At 45.6% G+C, this 18,049-nt stretch overlaps 1 protein-coding gene across 6 annotated transcripts in view; it reads left to right on the top strand.

Annotated features, from left to right (window-relative positions):
* Window positions 1-18,049, top strand: part of LOC106569178 (zinc finger protein 521) — a 169,254-nt gene that overhangs the window by 111,747 nt on the left and 39,458 nt on the right. For 4 of the 6 annotated variants that reach the window (XM_014140254.3, XM_014140250.3, XM_014140253.3 and 1 more), the window contains exon 6: window positions 17,312-17,443. In XM_014140254.3, coding sequence (XP_013995729.1) covers window positions 17,312-17,443 — 132 coding nt within the window. The remainder of the gene's footprint in view (window positions 1-17,311; window positions 17,444-18,049) is intronic. The other 2 variants (XM_014140256.3, XM_014140255.3) reach the window with 1 other exon arrangement.

Genomic DNA, 18,049 nt, shown 5'->3' with positions numbered 1-18,049 from the left:
TTTCACAGAATGCAGTGTTACCCAATAGTCTGTTTATAGGAACTCTATGACTAGAGAATGATAGGAGATGGGCTTTTCCTCCAAGCAAAGTTATAGTAGCCAGACTATCTATCTGACTGAGATAAGCCAGAGAGCAGATTCAGCTTGACCCTGTATACAGTATGGTTGGCTAGTAGCTTCTTATAGTGCTCCCCTCTCCTCTAACCCCCAGCAGCCCCAGACTGAGTGTGCTCTCTGAAGACCTCTTCAGAGATATGGCCTATTGTATTCAAGGAGCATCCTCTGACAGTCTTAATGGACAAGTGGTCTCTCTCCAAGGCTATGGACTGTCTCTCTGTCTCTCTTTGCTCTCTCACTCTCACTGAAAAGACCACTCTGGGCATGTCTGGGATAAGAGCCGTTTTCTCTCCTATCCTCTTATCCTCCTCTCAGGCCCTACCAACGCTGTTGTATTTACTGGGAGGAACTAAACAGAGCGATCAGAGAACAGTGAACACAGTGAGCAGAGCTGAGGAGAAGAGGCTGGGGAGTGAACATGAGGAGGTGTGGGGATAAGATGCTTGGCTGAGGTGCTGAACAGGGCTGAGGAGGTTGGATGAGGAGTGGACTAGGCTGGGGATGAGGAGCATGGCTGAGGGATGAGGAGAGGGGCTGGGGAGTAGAGTTAAGGGGCTTGGATGAGGAGGTTGAACGAGGAGCGGGGCTGAGGAGGTTGGACGAGGAGCAGGGCTGAGGAGGTTGGATAGTCCGCCCGCTAGTCAGGAGCTGCCAGAGCTGCCCGCCTGTCAGGAGCTGCCAGAGCGGCCCATCTGTCCGGAGCTGCCAGAGAGGCCCGTCTGCCCGGAGCTGCCAGAGCGGCCCGTCTGCCCGGAGCTGCCAGAGCGGCCCATCTGTCCGGAGCTGCCAGAGAGGCCCGTCTGCCCGGAGCTGCCAGAGCGGCCCGTCTGCCCGGAGCTGCCAGAGCGGCCCGTCTGCCCGGAGCGGCCAGAGCGGCCCGTCTGCCCGGAGCGGCCAGAGCGGCCCGTCTGCCCGGAGCTGCCAGAGCGGCCCGTCTGCCCGGAGCTGCCAGAGCGGCCCGTCTGCCCGGAGCCGCCAGAGCGGCCCGTCTGCCCGGAGCTGCCAGAGCGGCCCGTCTGCCCGGATCTGCCAGAGTGGCCCGCCGTGCCGGATCTGCCAGAGTGGCCCGCCAGCCAGGCGTAGCCATCGCCGCCCGCCAGCCGGGCGCAGCCAGGGTCGCCCGCCAGCCGGGCGCAGCAAGGGTCGCGAGCCAGCCGGGCGCAGCAAGGGTTGCCCGCCAGCCGGGCGCAGCAAGGGTCGCCCGCCAGCCGGGCGCAGCCAGAGACACCTGCCAGCCGGTCGCGGCAAGAATCGCCCGCCAGTCGGGCGAGGTCAGGGGCGCCACTTAAGTGGACTACGTCAGGGATGGAGCGGAGTCCACGTCCCGCACCTGAGCCGCCTCCTATATAGGTGGGTTGTGGAGGGGGGGTGTAAGCACTGTGCCGTCATTGACGGCAGCCACCCTCCCTTCCCTCCCTTTTTGTTTAGGGGATTTTTCTGGTTGTTTTGGGGGTTTTCTGTGTTTTGTGTAGGTGCATTCCGGGGTCTGCACCTTTGGGGGGGGTACTGTCACGTCCTGACCAGTATAGAGTATATTTGGTTATTGTAGTTTGGTCAGGACGTGGCAGAGGGTAGTTTATTTATGTATTACGGGGTTTTTTGGTCACTGGTTTATGTTTGTATTTCTATGGGTAGGTTCTAGGTTAGTTTTCTATGTGTAGTTTGGGTGCTGGATGCTCATTTGGATGCAGGTGTTTCTAGTTGCCTCTGATTGGGAGTCCTATAAGTAGGTGTGTGTTTTGTAGGTTCACTTGTGGGTAGTTGATTTTGCGCAACTATATGTAAGTACCTAGCCTGTAAAACTGTCGGTCTGTCGTTCTCTTTTGTTTATTGTTTTTCGTGTTCACGTGTATTGAATAAATGATCATGATGAACATGCAACCCGCTGCGTATTGGTCATCTTTCTCAGACGATGATTTCTCAGTTTCGTCTGACAACGACAGCTGTGACAGCATGCTTTTCATTGACATCTTCAAAACGGATATAAACAACATGACCAAAAGTATGTGGACACCTTTTTGTCATACATCTCATTCCAAAATCATGGACATTAATATGGAGTTGGTCCCCCCTTTGCTGCTTTAGTAAAACAGCCTCCACTCTTCTGGGAAGGCCTTCCACTAGATGTTGGAATAATGCTGTGGGGACTTGTTTCCATTCAGCCGCAGGAGCACTAGTGAGGTTGAGCATTGTTGTTGGGCCATTAGGCCTGGCTCACAGTCGGTGTTCCAATTCATCCCAAAGGTGTTCGATGGGGTTGATGTCAGGGCTCTGTGCAGGCTAGTCAAGTTTTTCCACACTAATCTCGACAAACCATTTCTGTATGAACCTCACTTTGTGCACGGGGGCATTGTCATGCTGAAACAGGAAAGAGCTTTCCCCAAACTGTTGCCACAAAGTTGGAAGCACAGAATAGCCTAGAATGCCATTGCATGCTGTATCGTTAAGATTTTCCTTCACTTGAACTAAGGGGCCTAGCCCAAACCATGAAAAACAGCCCCAGACCATTATTCCTCCTCCACAAAACTTTACAGTTGGCAATATGCATTGGGGCAGATAGCATTCTCCTGGCATCCGCCGAACCCAGATTCGTCCATCGGACTTCCAGATGGTGAAGCTTGATTCATCACTCCAGAGAACGCTTTTCCACTGCTCCAGAGTCCAATGGCGGCGAGCTTTACACCACTCCAGCCGACGCTTGGCATTTGCGCATGGTGATCTGAGGCTTGTGTGCGGCTGCTCGGCCATGGAAACCCATTTCATGAAGCTACCGACGAACAGTTCTTGTGCTGACGTTGCTTCCAGAGGCAGTTTGGAACTGGTTTGGGATTATTACAACAGAGGACAGATGCTTTTTACATGCTACGGGCTTCTGCACTTGGCGGTCCCGTTCTGTGAGCTTGTGTGGCCTATCACTTCGAGGTTGAGCCATGGTTGCTCCTAGACATTTACACTTCACAATAACAGCACTTACAGTTGACAAACTGACTTATGACGGTGCCACGTTGAAAGCCACTGACCTCTTTAATAAGGCAATTCTACTGCCAATGTTTGTCTATGGAGATTGCATGGATGTGTGCTCGATTTTAGCGCACAGCAACGGGTGTGGCTGAAATAGCTGAATCCACTAATTTGAAGGGGCGTCCACATTCGTATATATAGTGAAACTTCATCTCAATAGGCACAAGCCATGAGCTTTAAACAAAATAACTTAGCACAACAAATATTCAGACAAACCCCCTAAGCAATTAGTCCACTGCCTCCTTTCTCTTTGTCCACATCACCATTGTGCTCTTTTTAAAAGTCACTCCTCCCACCTCCTCTTTCTTCATACTTTTTCCTCTGAGACTCCATTGCAAGTCCAAGGTTTCTGAGTTGAACCCACAGTTGGTTTAAGTGTAATAAAATGTATGTCATGTCTGTGGCGCTGAGGCTCTCTGGCTCTCCCCCCCTGGCTTCGCTCACCCCCCTCACCCCATCACCCCTGGCCCTGAAAAAGCCCTGAGTCTGTTCTGACAGGAAGGCCTCTGTGGCTTCCTCTGCAGTGATCTTTAGCCCCTCCGGGTCCTGTCAACTATTTCAGGACGTTTGTGTGATTTGAGAGCGGACTCAATCGTTTACAGCTCCACGCATGCTTCAGAGAATCGACTGAGGAGGAGGAAAAATAGACAGAAAGATGGGATGGGGATGGAGGGATGGAAGACTTGGACAGATAGACTAGTAGGCCTCTGGGAAATCCTACTCTGATGCCGGACTGGAGAGAAAAAAACAGGCCGGCTCTGGTTTAATCATGTTTATTAATATATGGAGCCTCTTCATATGGAACAATGCTATGGTGCAACGGTGCTATTCTTGGGGTTATGACATCTAGTAGGCACCCTTTTTTTATTGGATTAGTGAGTCATCTTCTTGTGTGTCCTTTTCTGCCCTTTCATTTGATTCCGATGGGTTCAGATAATGGAAACTATGGCAATGGAAGTCAGGTGCAGTCAGTGGCTGCAGAGGAGACCAGAGGCACGCAAGCTGATCCGTGTCCCAGATGATGCACATTTCAATTTGAACATATATTGACTCAATTCCTGGTATCTGTTTGTTTATCATATATTCAATCTTTATGTAGATGAGTGAGAATATAAATTATGTGTGAAGTGCTTTCCTTCAATGGCTTGTCGCACTTGTATATGTGTGTCTGTGTGATTTTATGGGTAGATGTGTGTGGGTGCATGAGTATGTGTGTGTGTGTGCGTGTGCATGTGTTATTGCCACTCTGAGAGACTGTGTGTGTGTGCACACTATATTAGACAAGGGGTGGCGAAGGGGGGTGCCCCAGCTCAGAGCTCTCGAGCTCTCCAGGGGTACAGCTTGGGGGAGGGAGGCCTGGCAGGTGGGGGGGTGGGGGTGGGGGGGGGGAGGGGGGGGGGTAGCGAGCGTAACTGCCATTCCAAGTGCCACATCTGCTTGACACCAGTCAACAGGCACAGTGATGACACAGTGGATGCCGTTCAGGGCCTGACTGTCCTCATCCACGTCTCTGGATTTTGGGCTGTTGGGTTGGTTCTGGTGAAGTGCAGAGGTGGATGGGGTGTGTCCAACGCAACACAGGCTTATAAAACTGTATGATTTTGTTGGGGTTTTGGGACAAAATGTGACAGGATTCGACTTTCACCCAAAAACACAGACATAGTGGATATCAATTTTGCTTCTCTATATCTCTCTCTCATGTGTATGTGGCCTTGTAGACTATTAGTTCATATTTGAACTAACCGACTGAGTCCATTGTCTGTTCTGTATTTGAGTGTCCGCCAACCAACCCAGCCATAGTGTAGTCGTTCAGCCCCAGAGGCTCCAAGGTCTGTTGGGGAGACGGGACGTTTCAAACAGCATAACTCCCTCTCTCTTTACACCCTCTCTGCTCCCATTACTTCATTATATGCAGGTGTTTTCCTAACTCAAGTTCCTCTCTCAGGTTCTTGCTCTTGATCTAATAAAAATGTAAGTGTAAATGCATAAGGCAAGGAAGAAGGGGGGAGAGGGAAAAGGAAAGGAGAAGGAAACAGGAGGCTGGTGGGAGAAGCTATATGTATACAGGCTCATTGTAATGGCTGAAATGGAATCAATGGAACGGAGTCAAACACTTGTTTCCATTTGTTCGATGTGTTTGGTACCATTCAATTGATTCCATTAGAGCTATTACAATGAGCCTGTGCTCCTATAGCTCCTTCCACCAGCTTCCTCTAAGTAGGAAGTAGCAGAATATGCTGTCTGAAGCAAATTATGGGCCCCATATAGATTCATCAGTCTTCCCGGCTGGATTAAGGAAGGGCCTTTCTAATGAAGTTCGCCCTGTCAAAATGAAGGGACTAATTCTGATTTAGCTGCGGTAATGAACTTCTCCTCTCCTAGTGAGATCAGCACCATGGGGCGAGAACGGGGGAGAGAGGGAGCAAGGGAGAGAGAGAGAGAAAAACAGGACAGGAGAGCGACGTGGATAGGAGGGACAAGGAGAGACAAGAGAATAAACTAGACTACACTCTTAGAAAAAAGGTTTCCAAAAGGGGGCTGTCCTAATAAGAGATCCCTTTTGGGTTCCATGTTGAACCTTTTCTGGAGAGGGTTCTACAATGAACCCAAAACGGTTCTACCGACAATCAAAAAGGGTTCTTGAAAGGGTTCTCCTATGAGGACAGCCGAAGAACCCTTTAAGGTTCTAGATAGCACCTTTTTTTCTAAGAGTGTATAGACAGGTAGGTATGTCGCTCACAGAAAATAATTAAAAACATTATGCAAAATGCCTGTCTCATATTTGCTGAGATGTATTACATTTCCAGCGTGGCTGTGTTATATAAAATGATGCTAATGTCTGGCTGACCCGCTGCGAATGGTGGCTTGCTGGTCCTGAGCATGCGTGGCTGGCCGCTACATGGAGCGTGCTCAGTGGGACTCGGCTTTTCTATTAAGGAAAACCTCTAGATACCTGATGATGAATTCTCTCTCACCAAATGTTCCCCTCTCTTTTTTGTGTTGAAAATATGAGCGCTTTTATAAATGACTTTGTAGAGCCCGGCGTGGTGCTCGATGCTCCGTGGTCTGCGCTGAGCGGAGGGGTGTGTGTGGTGTGTGTGTGTGTGTGTGTGGGGGGGGGGTTGTATTGAAGAGAGGAGGTGGTGGGGTCCCTCTGCACCAGGCTAAGGGAGTCAATTAAAGAGAGCACTGATAATTATAAGCCAGCAGAACGCAGGGGCTGGCTAATTGTACAGTGCTCCATGCCGCGAGACCAGCCAAGGGAATTTTCTCCATCTCTCCCCGCTCTCCAGCCATCTATCCTCCCTCCTGCTTCTTTGTGTGGATGGGCTGCGGACGGACACCATAGAGCCATGCGATCCTCAGCCTGCACAACGCAGCTGCCACCATGTGAATAGCGAAGAAAGGCCCTTGCAAGTGTGTCATAATTAACTTTTTACATTTAGGCCACTTACTCTTTTCATGGGCAGAAAGACAGATTCTTGTTAGAGTTGTCCCTCCTCTACCTCCCTAACTTGTGCTTATTTGCCTGTTAGCTTTTTTGTCTGATTCACTTCTGTCTTTTTCTCTTTCTTTCGGCAGCGGGTTGCTTTGAGCTCCAGTCAGAGCCTTCTTGTGCTGTGAAATAGCAGGGATATAGTCATTTGACCTTTATTTTCTCCCAACAAGAAAAGGCCCCATTAGTTTAGAATGGGGCATGGATGAAGTAAATGAGAGCAGTTGACTGCAGAATTGTGTTCGTATGGCTGCAGGGGGTCTAATGCTCCAATACCATCCATCTCAGCAGCTAGCCTGCACTGTTTGGCCCCGATGGACCTCCATACCTGGCCTCAAGCTGCAGTGCCTACACATAATTCGTTAACAAGTCTTCTGCTCTGCTCTCCCCTTTGCTATGGTGGGGTTTTTGTGTGTGCATTTTGGTGAACTGCAGCCCCAAAGACCTACCAACTATTAATTTGAGTTATAACCAGTGTGTCTTCTTGCTTTAACTGTAGCTATTAAGCAACAAAATGACAGACAGTCAGAAGATCGTATACTACCTAAGTAGTGTGTAAACACCAGGTCTTCTCTGGTTTCACTGTTTGAGTGTAGTGCACACTTCCCTACAGCAGCATCCTTAACTTCAGCTGAGTACTGATTAGCTAGAGAGAAAAATGCCACATGCCCAATGTTTTGATGTTCTTATTATTTACCTCATATTAGCCATCTTGATGTCAGACAGTGACTATTAGCTCATACTGTATGTATTTTACCATGTTGATTGTTAAGTTTGCCTTTTTGTGACTATTTAGCAACACTTTTTATGCATTGTATAGGTCTACTGTCTACTGTGCATAACCCATAAAGAGGCTATGCTATAGAACAAACACCTTGTAGCTCACAGATAACCCAGATATTACAGTGTGCTGTCCTCTTCTTCAAGGTGTTCTAGTTGGCTACGCCTTTTATACTGTCTTCAGGCCTTACGCTTGTTTATCTCAATACCAGTTTGGCAGTTAGAAGGTGCCTGTGACCTAGCCAACCTGGCCGCTAGGGGATGGTGTGAGACGGATAATGCCGGCGGTGTAGAGAGAGAAAGAGAGCGAGAAAGTGGCTAGCATAAGACTAGCTGTGCTCTGATTAGCACTTACACCCTACACTGTGCACTACTGTGCGTCCAGGTTCAAGTTCAGCCATGCATCAGGCCTGACAATCTCCCAGAGACTTAGGCTGCGTCTCAAATCACACCCTATTCCCATTTGGGACGCAGAACTATATCCCGCCCACCCCCAGTCGCCAGCGGCAACTCGCTTGTAAGGTCGTCGCTACCACTGTCACCCGACAACCTCACCCCTTAGTTCAGTTCACTCTGGAGGTTTGAAGTAAAAGTCACACAGACATGGCACAAGCATGGGACCCTGACATTGGGTTTTTTCTTTCTGTCTGTCTGTGGCACATTGGTTTTCACTTCCTGTTCTCTCCTTGTGATTGTCCCGATTCCCTTATACTCTCACTTCAATTCACGTCTTCTCTCTGTTTTGACATGGGTACACTTCTCTGCTACACATCTCTCCTCTATTCTTCTATTTTATAGCTGCTATAAAGGTAGTTTTACCAGTCTTAATGAGGTTATTAGCTAGCATTTGACCATACTAGGGCATCATTATCATCATACCTGTATAGTAATGACGGTGATGTTCAGGACGTTAAAATAGGGTTTTATTCTATAATGTTGTTCATAATGGCATGTCCTCCTCTTTAAACTGAGAAGGCAGGATATAAATATTAGGTATATTCCCCTCCAGGTGCCAGTTCTCCAATCAGCCTAGGTTCACAGGGAGCCAATCAGCCTTGGTCCAGGGGGAGCCTGGTCCCCGTGCGCTAGCTACAGTAGCTCCCATCTACCAGCTACATCCATATCCCGCCCCCTTTCTCTTCTCAACGCACTAATGGACCTTCTAGTATCTATAAAATGAACTGAGTTCCACATGAGAAGTGGTTCTATATCTCCAGAGAACACACATACACACTCACTCCACCGCACGGAGATGAATTTGTATTCACCCATAATTCCCTGGGCCTTAATCACTCAGATTTTCCCCCATTATCTGTTAATGGATAGTTCCCATGGAGATGTAGAGCCAAGTAAACCCACCTACTGTTTACAGCCCCAGAGCTGTCTACTCAACTCTGCCACCATACACACAACACCATAGCTTTACTCTATATACTAGTATGTCCTCTAAAAACCCAAATGATATCCTTCTCTCGCCTTCTCACAATTTCAAGAAGTATTACAGTCACAAGTAGCATTTCAGAGAGTGTGTAAGTTGAAAGATGTTTGAATGCAGGATATGTAACTGAGTCTTTCAGAAACAGCTGTGGACTACTCTGGGTTTTTATGCCAGGCAATTTCCTCAGATGTTTCTTGGTGTGTTTCCTGTGACCTATAGTACACCATATAGACCTGATTGAGCACAAATAATACCTTGTTGAGAGACTGCAGTCTGAATGTGACCTCAACCTTGACTTGACCCCGATTGTAGTTTGTTTAGTCTACCGTGTTTCCAATTCCTTTTCTATGACTACTGTTTTCTAATTATTCTCACCTGAGGAAAATGGCCTTCTTTTTAACGTCTTTGGTTGACATCTTTTGTTTTGTCTCCACAACTTTGTTAGAGGTTGCTGCCTGATTTTGAGAAGTGGGCAGACTTGGTTCCTTTAACTTCTATGGGCTACGTGGGACGCTAGCGTCCCACCTGCGGTACACACTATAAACAGCCAGTGAAATATCAGAGCGCCAAATTTGAAAACAACTAAATGTCATAATTCACATTTCTCAAACATACAACTATTTTACACCCTTTGAAAGATAAACATCTCCTTAATCTAACCACGTTGTCCGATTTCAAAAAGGCTTTACGGCGAAAGCATAAAGTTAGATTATGTTAGGACAGTACGTTGACAAAACCTTACACACAGCCATTTTCAATACAAGGACAGGCGTCACCAAAAGCAGAAAACCAGCTAAAATTATGCACTAACCTTTGACAATCTTCATCAGATGACACTCCTAGGACATTATGTTAGACAATACATGCATTTTTTGTTCTATCAAGTTCATATTTATATCCAAAAGCAGCATTTTACAATGGCGGTGATGTTCAGAAAATATATTCCCTCCAATACCACCGGTGAATCAGCGCTACGATTTACAAAATTACTATTCGAAAACATTGGTAAAATATAATATTGTCATTCAAAGAATTATAGATTAACATCTCGTGAATGCAACCGCATTGCCAGATTTCAAAATAACTTTACTGGGAAATCACACATTTCAATAATCTGAGCACTGTGCTCAGAAAAATACGCTAGGCGATACAGACCAGCGCCATCTTGGAACCATCTACAATCGTAAATAGTATTAAAAATATTCACTTACCTTTGATAATCTTCATCAGAAGGCACTTCCAGGAATCCCAGGTCTACAACAAATGTTGTTTTGTTCGATAAAGTTCATAATTTATGTCGAAATAGCTCCTTGTTGTTTCCGCATTCTGTAGGCTACTCCAAATGTACGAAGCGCGCGGAACATGTCGCCACGAAAAGTACAAAAAAAATCTATTTACGTTCGTTCAAACATGTCAAACGTTGTATAGCATAAATCTTTAGGGCCTTTTTCAATCAGAACTTCAATAATATTCAAAGCGGACGATTGCATTGTCTTATAAAACGTTTCGGAACAAAACAGTCCCCACATGAACGTGTGCCATAGGAGTAATGGCCATCCGCTTGTGACCAAGTTTCCAGCCTTCTCGTTCGGTCTGTTTTTACTGGAGAAGACTCAAACCACTTTGTAAAGACTGTTGACATCTAGTGGAAGCCTTAGGAAGTGCTAAACGAGTAACCAGTCCCTGTGTGTTTCATTGGCAAAGGCTTGAAAGTGATTCCACACATCAGATTTCCACTTCCTGTTAGGATTTGTCTCAGGTTTTTGCCTGCCATATGAGTTCTGTTATACTCACAGACACCATTCAAACAGTTTTAGAAACTATAGAGTGTTTTCTATCCAAATCGACTAATTATATGCATATTCTCGTTTCTGGGCAAGAGTAGTAAACAGTTTAAATCAGGTACGTTTTTTATCCGGCCGTGCAAATACTGCCCCCTAGCCCCAACAGGTTTTAAGAGGGAGCTTGTGAGTAAGATTCACAGTGCAACAGAGAGAAGTGTAAATCTAACTATCAGATTACTATGAAGTGATCCTGAATTCCCCTTTCAACTGGACCTGCTCTGAAGCAGAATTGTTTATATAGGGTATGGGGTAGTATGTAAGGTGTAGGGGTTAGGGTGGGATGAGGAGGGGACTTGGCTAGGATACATATTTTAATTAAGCCCTGTAGTGCAACATACTTAATTTTGGTCAAATTTTTGAGAATACCCAATACCTGAGAGTATTTGAGAAATCTCAGTAGCGTCTTTCAGTAACTGTATTCACTAGTGTGCACTATATCCACACTAAATCCTCACACATACTATACTGCACACACAGAGAGATTCATACTCTTACTTAAACCTACTCTACACACATACTGTACTATATACTGAGTTTACAAAACATTAAGAACACCTGCTCTTTCCATGACATAGACTGACCAGTGAAAGCTATGATCCCTTATTGATATCACTTGTTATATCCACTTCAGTCAGTGAAGGGGAGGAGACAGGAAAAATAAGGAATTTTAAGCCTTGAGACAATTGAGACATGGATTGTGTATGTGTGTCTTTCAGAGGGTGAATGGGCAAGACAAAAGATTTAAGTACCTTTGAACGGAGTATGGTAGTAGGTGCCAGGCACACCAGTTTGTGTGAAGACGCTCAACAGTTTCCTGTGTGTATCAAGAATGGTCCACCACCCAAAGGACATCCAGCCAACTTGACACAACAATGCATTGGAGTCAACATTGGGCCAGCATCCCTGGAGAACGCTTTTGACACCTTTTAGAGTCCATGCCCCGACTAATTGAGGCTGTTCTGAGGGCAACTCAATATTAGGAAGATGTTCTTAAAGTTTTGTACTCTCAATGTATACAAAGCTGTACTTGAACAGCCAGACGAAACCGAAAGGAAAACAAACCCCAGTGTCCCAAACAACCTTCAACAGAACATTAACTTCAGCCTGGTTGCTGAAGAGTAAACACAAGAAGAAATAATAAAGGCTGTCCTTTTTTTAAATAGTTTTCCTCCTCCGTCTCCCTCTCTCCTTACACATGGGAAAGATATTAGATGTTTGTGTTTTTCAGGAGCTGTGAAATACATAAACCATGAACCTTAGGCATGCCACCATGCCCTGTGGATATGCAGATGGACTTACTTTGCTGGTGTCAGGGACGCTTAGAGGGAGCAGGAACAGAAAAGATCTCATCTAAAAGATTTCGCTTATGAGTGCAGGGGGACAGGGTGGTGGCAGTGGAGGCAGAACACTCACGAGAGTGGAGGGAGAAGGGAGGGTGAGGGGGGGTGAGAGAGAAATATATATATAGAGAGAGGGAGAGCTTCCAGTCCCCAGTGGCTCTGTAACTATATCAAGTGTCTGCTCCAGTCGGTGCAGAGCGGGCCAGGGTGGGAGCTCCTGAATGCTCCGTCCTGATTGGACAGCCCTGGGGGGAGTCTGGGGGAGCGACAGGAAGTGACCTCACCCCGATGAGGGAGCTATAGGGGCACGCTGGCTGACTTCCTCCCTTGACTCTCACTAAGGAACAGGCTGCCAGTGTGATCCAACCCCTGCTCCCCTGTCGCATTCAAACCCGTCCCCCTATACACAGTTACATTACGGGGGCGGGCAGTACCGAATAGACTCGTGCACTCACACACTGAGTCATCACACTTGCACTGTATTGTCTTACACACACTCTTCATGCACACACATGCAGTAACAAACAATCACGTATCTTAGATTCACAGACATATGCAAACCTCTCTCTCTCTCTCGCTCCCTCTCTCACACAAATACACACACGCATGCACCCAAGGTCAGACGGTTGGGCAGGTGCAGAGTTATCTGCATAATGAAGCAGGTCAGGTCTCTGAAGGAACAGGAGTGTGCTCCAGGGTCAAACAAGGGCTGCACATATGGGCAAAGGCATGGAGTGCTCTGAACACACACACACACACAGACGGCCAGGTTGAATGGGGATCAAAGAACTCTGTCGCTATCTTACACACATGCACAAATTATGCACACACATCTGCACACACACACGTGCACACACACCATGTCTCATCTTTCAAAGGGGAATGCACAATTACAGGCGACACAATCAACTCCTCTGGTTTCTGTGATAAAATTGTTTTTTTTAATCTTTCCATCCATACCTAAGCCACTAAGCCAGACACACACAGTAAGACAATAGCTTGTCATGTGAGCTCATTCAGACATGACCAGCTTTAAATGTTTGTTTTGAGGTCATAGTAGAGGTTTCTTCTTGACAGAGTTATCAGGAGAAGAGGGCTGGCCATATGGTGATATAGAGCATAAACATGCTCTGTATATTATAAATTAATAGACTCACTATGCTGTGTAACACGTTTCCCATTGACCTCCTAGAACAGCCCAGGTCATTGGGTTGTATTGTCACTTTATATCGTATTACATGATATACAGTGGCTAGTCTCCATTGTACTGTAGGCAGCTAGTCACCAAAACAGGTACAGATACCTCTAATTGTTTTATTACTATACTGTACTGTTACTGTACTATACTGTAGCACCTCTTATTAAGTGACTACACTCCCCTTGTAAAGATTTAAACCAATAACATTTAACTTGGTATTAAAATGCTTTATTAACATTATTTTGCAAAGCTTGTTGTAATCGGCTGCAGGTTTCAGAAATTACCCGTTTTTTATAACGTTGCCAAATGTTGTTAGTGGAGCGATCCAGCCCATGTTGTTTAATGTGTGCTTTGAGCAGCGGAACAACAATTGACCATAAAAGTACAAATGGGAAAGTCACTGGCAGTGTGTGGGCTGGGGTTTTAAAACACTGGCATCTAGGTGGATCTGGGACGAATCTGTCCCGTTCATCGCAGGCCATTGTTGTTAAGGTGAGTTGCGTTGCCAGATCTGTGAGTTGCGTTGCCAGATTTGCCCAAGGCCCATCCGGTAACCCCCCACTCTGATCCTCCAGGGCTTTGGATGGCCACAGCTGTTTAGGTGGATTGTGTGTTTGCGCGTCTGGTACCCTGGGCCCATGTTGTGGGCATTGGGCTGTAGAGACTGAAGGATGGGCCCTGGCCCTGGATAGGCACCCAGGGACCCTCCTTCCATCCCCCTTCAACCCCCTCTCGCTGGCCCCATGCCTGGACCCATGCTTCACGGGACAAGGGGATTTTGACAGAGTACAGGCCCAACTGCATGGATAGCAGAGTGCACTGGGTTTTTATTGGCGTGTAGTTCAGAAGATGGGCAGCTCGGTTCTGTGGAATGCTGAGTCAGCGGATCGTTGTGCAGCAAATGAGCAGTAGGGAAGGTTCAGTGTCTAAACCAATGCCATTTATTTCAGCTATCAAGGTCTGAAATATCGGTCCGAGGTAATCTAATGTCAGGGAGAGACGTGTCATACATTCTAATGTAACAGGGGAATGGATGCAGACTCACAGTTGTTTTGGCCATTGCCATGAGCAATATCTCATTTCATGTATTAATTATAACTTGTGTATTAGTAATAACATGAAAACATGGGTATTCAACTTGGTTGAAAACCATGAGATTGAATTCAAATCAAATCAAATTTATTTATATAGCCCTTCTTACATCAGCTGATATATCAAAGTGCTGTACAGAAACCCAGCCTAAAACCCCAAACAGCAAGCAATGCAGGTGTAGAAGCATGGTGGCTAGGAAAAACTCCCTAGAAAGGCCAAAACCTAGGAAGAAACCTAGAGAGGAACCAGGCTATGAGGGGTGGCCAGTCCTCTTCTGGCTGTGCCGGGTGGAGATTATAACAGAACATGGCCAAGATGTCCAAATGTTCATAAATGACCAGCATGGTCAAATAATAATAATCACAGTAGTTGTCCAGGGTGCAACAAGTCAGCACCTCAGGAGTAAATGTCAGTTGGCTTTTCATAGCCGATCATTGAGAGTATCTCTACCGCTCCTGCTGTCTCTAGAGAGTTGAAAACAGCAGGTCTGGGACAGGTAGCACGTCCGGTGAAACAGTTGTGTTAAAGTGTCACGCCCTGACCATAGAGAGCCCTTGGGGTTCTCTATGGTGCAGTAGGTCAGAGCGTGACTAGGGGGTGTTCTAGTATTATATTTCTATGTTGGTGTGAGTATGGTTCCCAATTGGAGGCAGCTGATTATCGTTGCCTCTATTTGGGGATCGTATTTAATGTGGTCCTTTTCTCACCTGCGTTTGTGGGATATTGTTTTGTGTGAGTGCATTCAGCACCACGTAGTTCACGTTCGTTGTATTTTTATTGTTTTTTGTTTAAGTTTTCACTGCAAATAAAGATGTGGAACTCAACACATGCGTGCAGCAGAATTGGTCCGTCCATTATCACGACCGTGACATAAAGAGAGCGGTTAAAATGCCATGGTGATAATAATGGGAAGTGTGCAAACGTTGAGATGTTGAAACATCTATAATATTCTCATTTGCTCATATTGTTTATTATTAAATGTTGATTATAAAATTAATATCTTCCCACGCTTCGCTATTCTTACATTTTCCACTTTAATCTGTAAATTAGCCTACATGTTTTTATGCATTACATCTTTCCCTTTATCAAGCTACAGTAGCACTGCACCCTACAGTCATTTGCCCACACCAAGTCACCCACAGAAATGAATTTGCGTGTAAGCCAATCAAAAAGAGCGATGCTTTCCATGTTCAAAGTGCAAGACCTCGCCTGTGCAATTAGGCCCTACACTGGCCATCCAATTTATGCCTAATGGGTCTAGCTCACACATTACTGTTGTATGAGCCACGAAAGTTACAGGCAGGAGCCTTTGACACAAATGTGTTGGAGCTCAATTAAATGGGGAAGGAGGAGAAAATAAATAATATATACTACCGTTCAAAAGTTTGGGGTCACTTAGAAATGTCCTTGTTTTTGAAAGAAAAGCACATTTTTTTGTCCATTAAAATAACATCAAATTGATCATAAATACAGTGTAGACATTGTTAATGTTGTAAATTACTATTGTAGCTGGAAATGGCAGATTTTTTTTATGGAATATCTACATAGGTGTACAGAGGCCCATTATCAGCAACCATCACTCCTTGTGTTAGCTAATCCAAGTTAATCATTTTAAAAGGCTAATTGAACATTAGAAAACCCTTTTGCAATTATGTTAGCACAGCTGAAAACTGTTGTGCTGATTAAATAAGAAATTAAACTGGCCTTCTTTAGACTAGTTGAGTATCTGGAGCATCAGAATTTGTGGGTTCGATTACAGGCTCAAAATGGCCAGAAACAAAGTACTTTCTTCTGAAACTCGTCAGTCTATTCTTGTTCTGAGAAATGAAGGCTATTCCATGCGAGAAATTGCCAAGAAACTGAAGATCTGGTACAACGCTGTGTACTACTCCCTTCACAGAACAGCACAAACTGGCTCTAACCAGAATAGAAAGAGTGGGAGGCCCCGGTGCACAACTGAGCAAGAGGATAAGTACATTAGAGTGTCTAGTTTGAGAAACAGACGCCTCACAAGTTATCAACTGGCAGTTTCAAGAAATTGTACCCGCAAACACCAGTCTCAATATCAAGAGTGAAGAGGCAACTCCGGGATGCTGGCCTTCTCGGTAGAGTTGCAAAGAAAAAGCCATATCTCAGACTGGCCAATAAAAATAAATGATTAAGATGGGCAAAAGAACACAGTCATTGGACAGAGGAACTCTGCCTAGAAGGCCAGCATCCTGGAGTCGCCTCTTTACTGTTGATGTTGAGACTGGTGTTTTGCGGTCATTGTTGACGTTGAGACTGGTGTTTTGCGGGTACTATTTAATGAAGCTGCCATTTGAGGACTCAACATTCGACTCGACTAGGCACTCTAATGTACTTGTCCTCTTGCTCAGTTGTGCACCGGGGCCTCCCACTCCTCTTGCTATTTCTCACATGGAATAGCCTTCAGTTTTCAGAACAAGAATAGACTGACGAGTTTCAGAAGAAAGTACTTTGTTTCTGGCCATTCTGAGCCTGTATTCGAACCTACAAATTCTTATGCTCCAGATACTCAACTAGTCTAAAGAAGTCCAGTTTTATTGCTTCTTTAATTAGCACAACAGTTTTCAGCTGTGTTAACGTAATTGCAAAAGGGTTTTCTAATGATCAATTATCCTTTTAAAATGATCAACTTGGATTAGCTAACACAACGTGCCATTGGAACACAGGAGTGATGGTTGCTGATAATGGGCCTCTTTACGCCTGTGTAAAAATCAGCCGTTTCCATCTACAATAGTAATTTACTACATTAACAATGTCTACACTGTATTTCTGATCAATTTTATGTTATTTTAATGGATAAAAAAATGTGCTTTTCTTTCAAAAACAAGGACATTTCTAAGTGACCCCAAACTTTTGAACGATAGTGTATATTCTGGATCCCTTTCTGCTATTTGTACTCAGATTATTCACCCTTCTAACTATGCTGTTTTGTGTGTTGTGTGGTCTCTTTCTCCTTAGAAGAGGGCCTGAACCATGAGTGTAAGCTCTGCAGTCAGTCGTTCGACTCGCCGGCCAAACTCCAATGCCACCTGATCGAGCACAGCTTCGAGGGCATGGGCGGCACCTTCAAGTGTCCTGTCTGCTTCACAGGTGAGTGTCTGCGTGTATGTATGTGCTTGCACGTGTGTCCTCAGAGGGCCCCACCCACAAAATTGCATTACAATGCAAAGCAATTTTCAGAAACCTCATTGTTTGTCTAAAATGGCAAATGGTTTACTAAATGAGTATGAACAGGTCAGAAAGGCAGGTCAGCCAAAGCTGAAAGCAGTTCGTTGCGTGCATCTTAATATTTACTCAAATTTCCTCTAAATCAAGACCTGTCATGAGCAGAGGGATAGAGGGTAGAGGAGGGGAGAGAGAGAATGGGGGAGAGTGCGAGAGAGAGAAAGAGAGATGCGGTAGAGGGAGGGTATATAGAGAGGGAGGAAAAGAGTGTGCTATTGTGGAATAAAGAGGAAGGGGGGATGAAGGGAGTGAAGGAGGGAGAGTGAAGTGCTAATTGTGGATGTCGGTGGTGCTGATAGCTGTAATGATCTCATCTGTCTGTGTGCGTGGAGGTGGAAGGACCATGCAGGACTCCTCCGGAGAGGATAACGCCCTCCTTCAGTGTCAACAGGGTTAACTATCTCTATAATGAAATCTGCAAAGTCGTTAACTTCTCCTCATTCTTTCTTTTCCCCCTCTCTCAGCTCTTTA

The sequence above is a fragment of the Salmo salar genome, chromosome 14 (genome assembly GCF_965601325.2).
Source record: "Salmo salar chromosome 14, fSalSal1, whole genome shotgun sequence".
NCBI lineage: Eukaryota > Metazoa > Chordata > Actinopteri > Salmoniformes > Salmonidae > Salmo > Salmo salar.
This window is presented reverse-complemented; position numbering and strand designations above follow the sequence as displayed.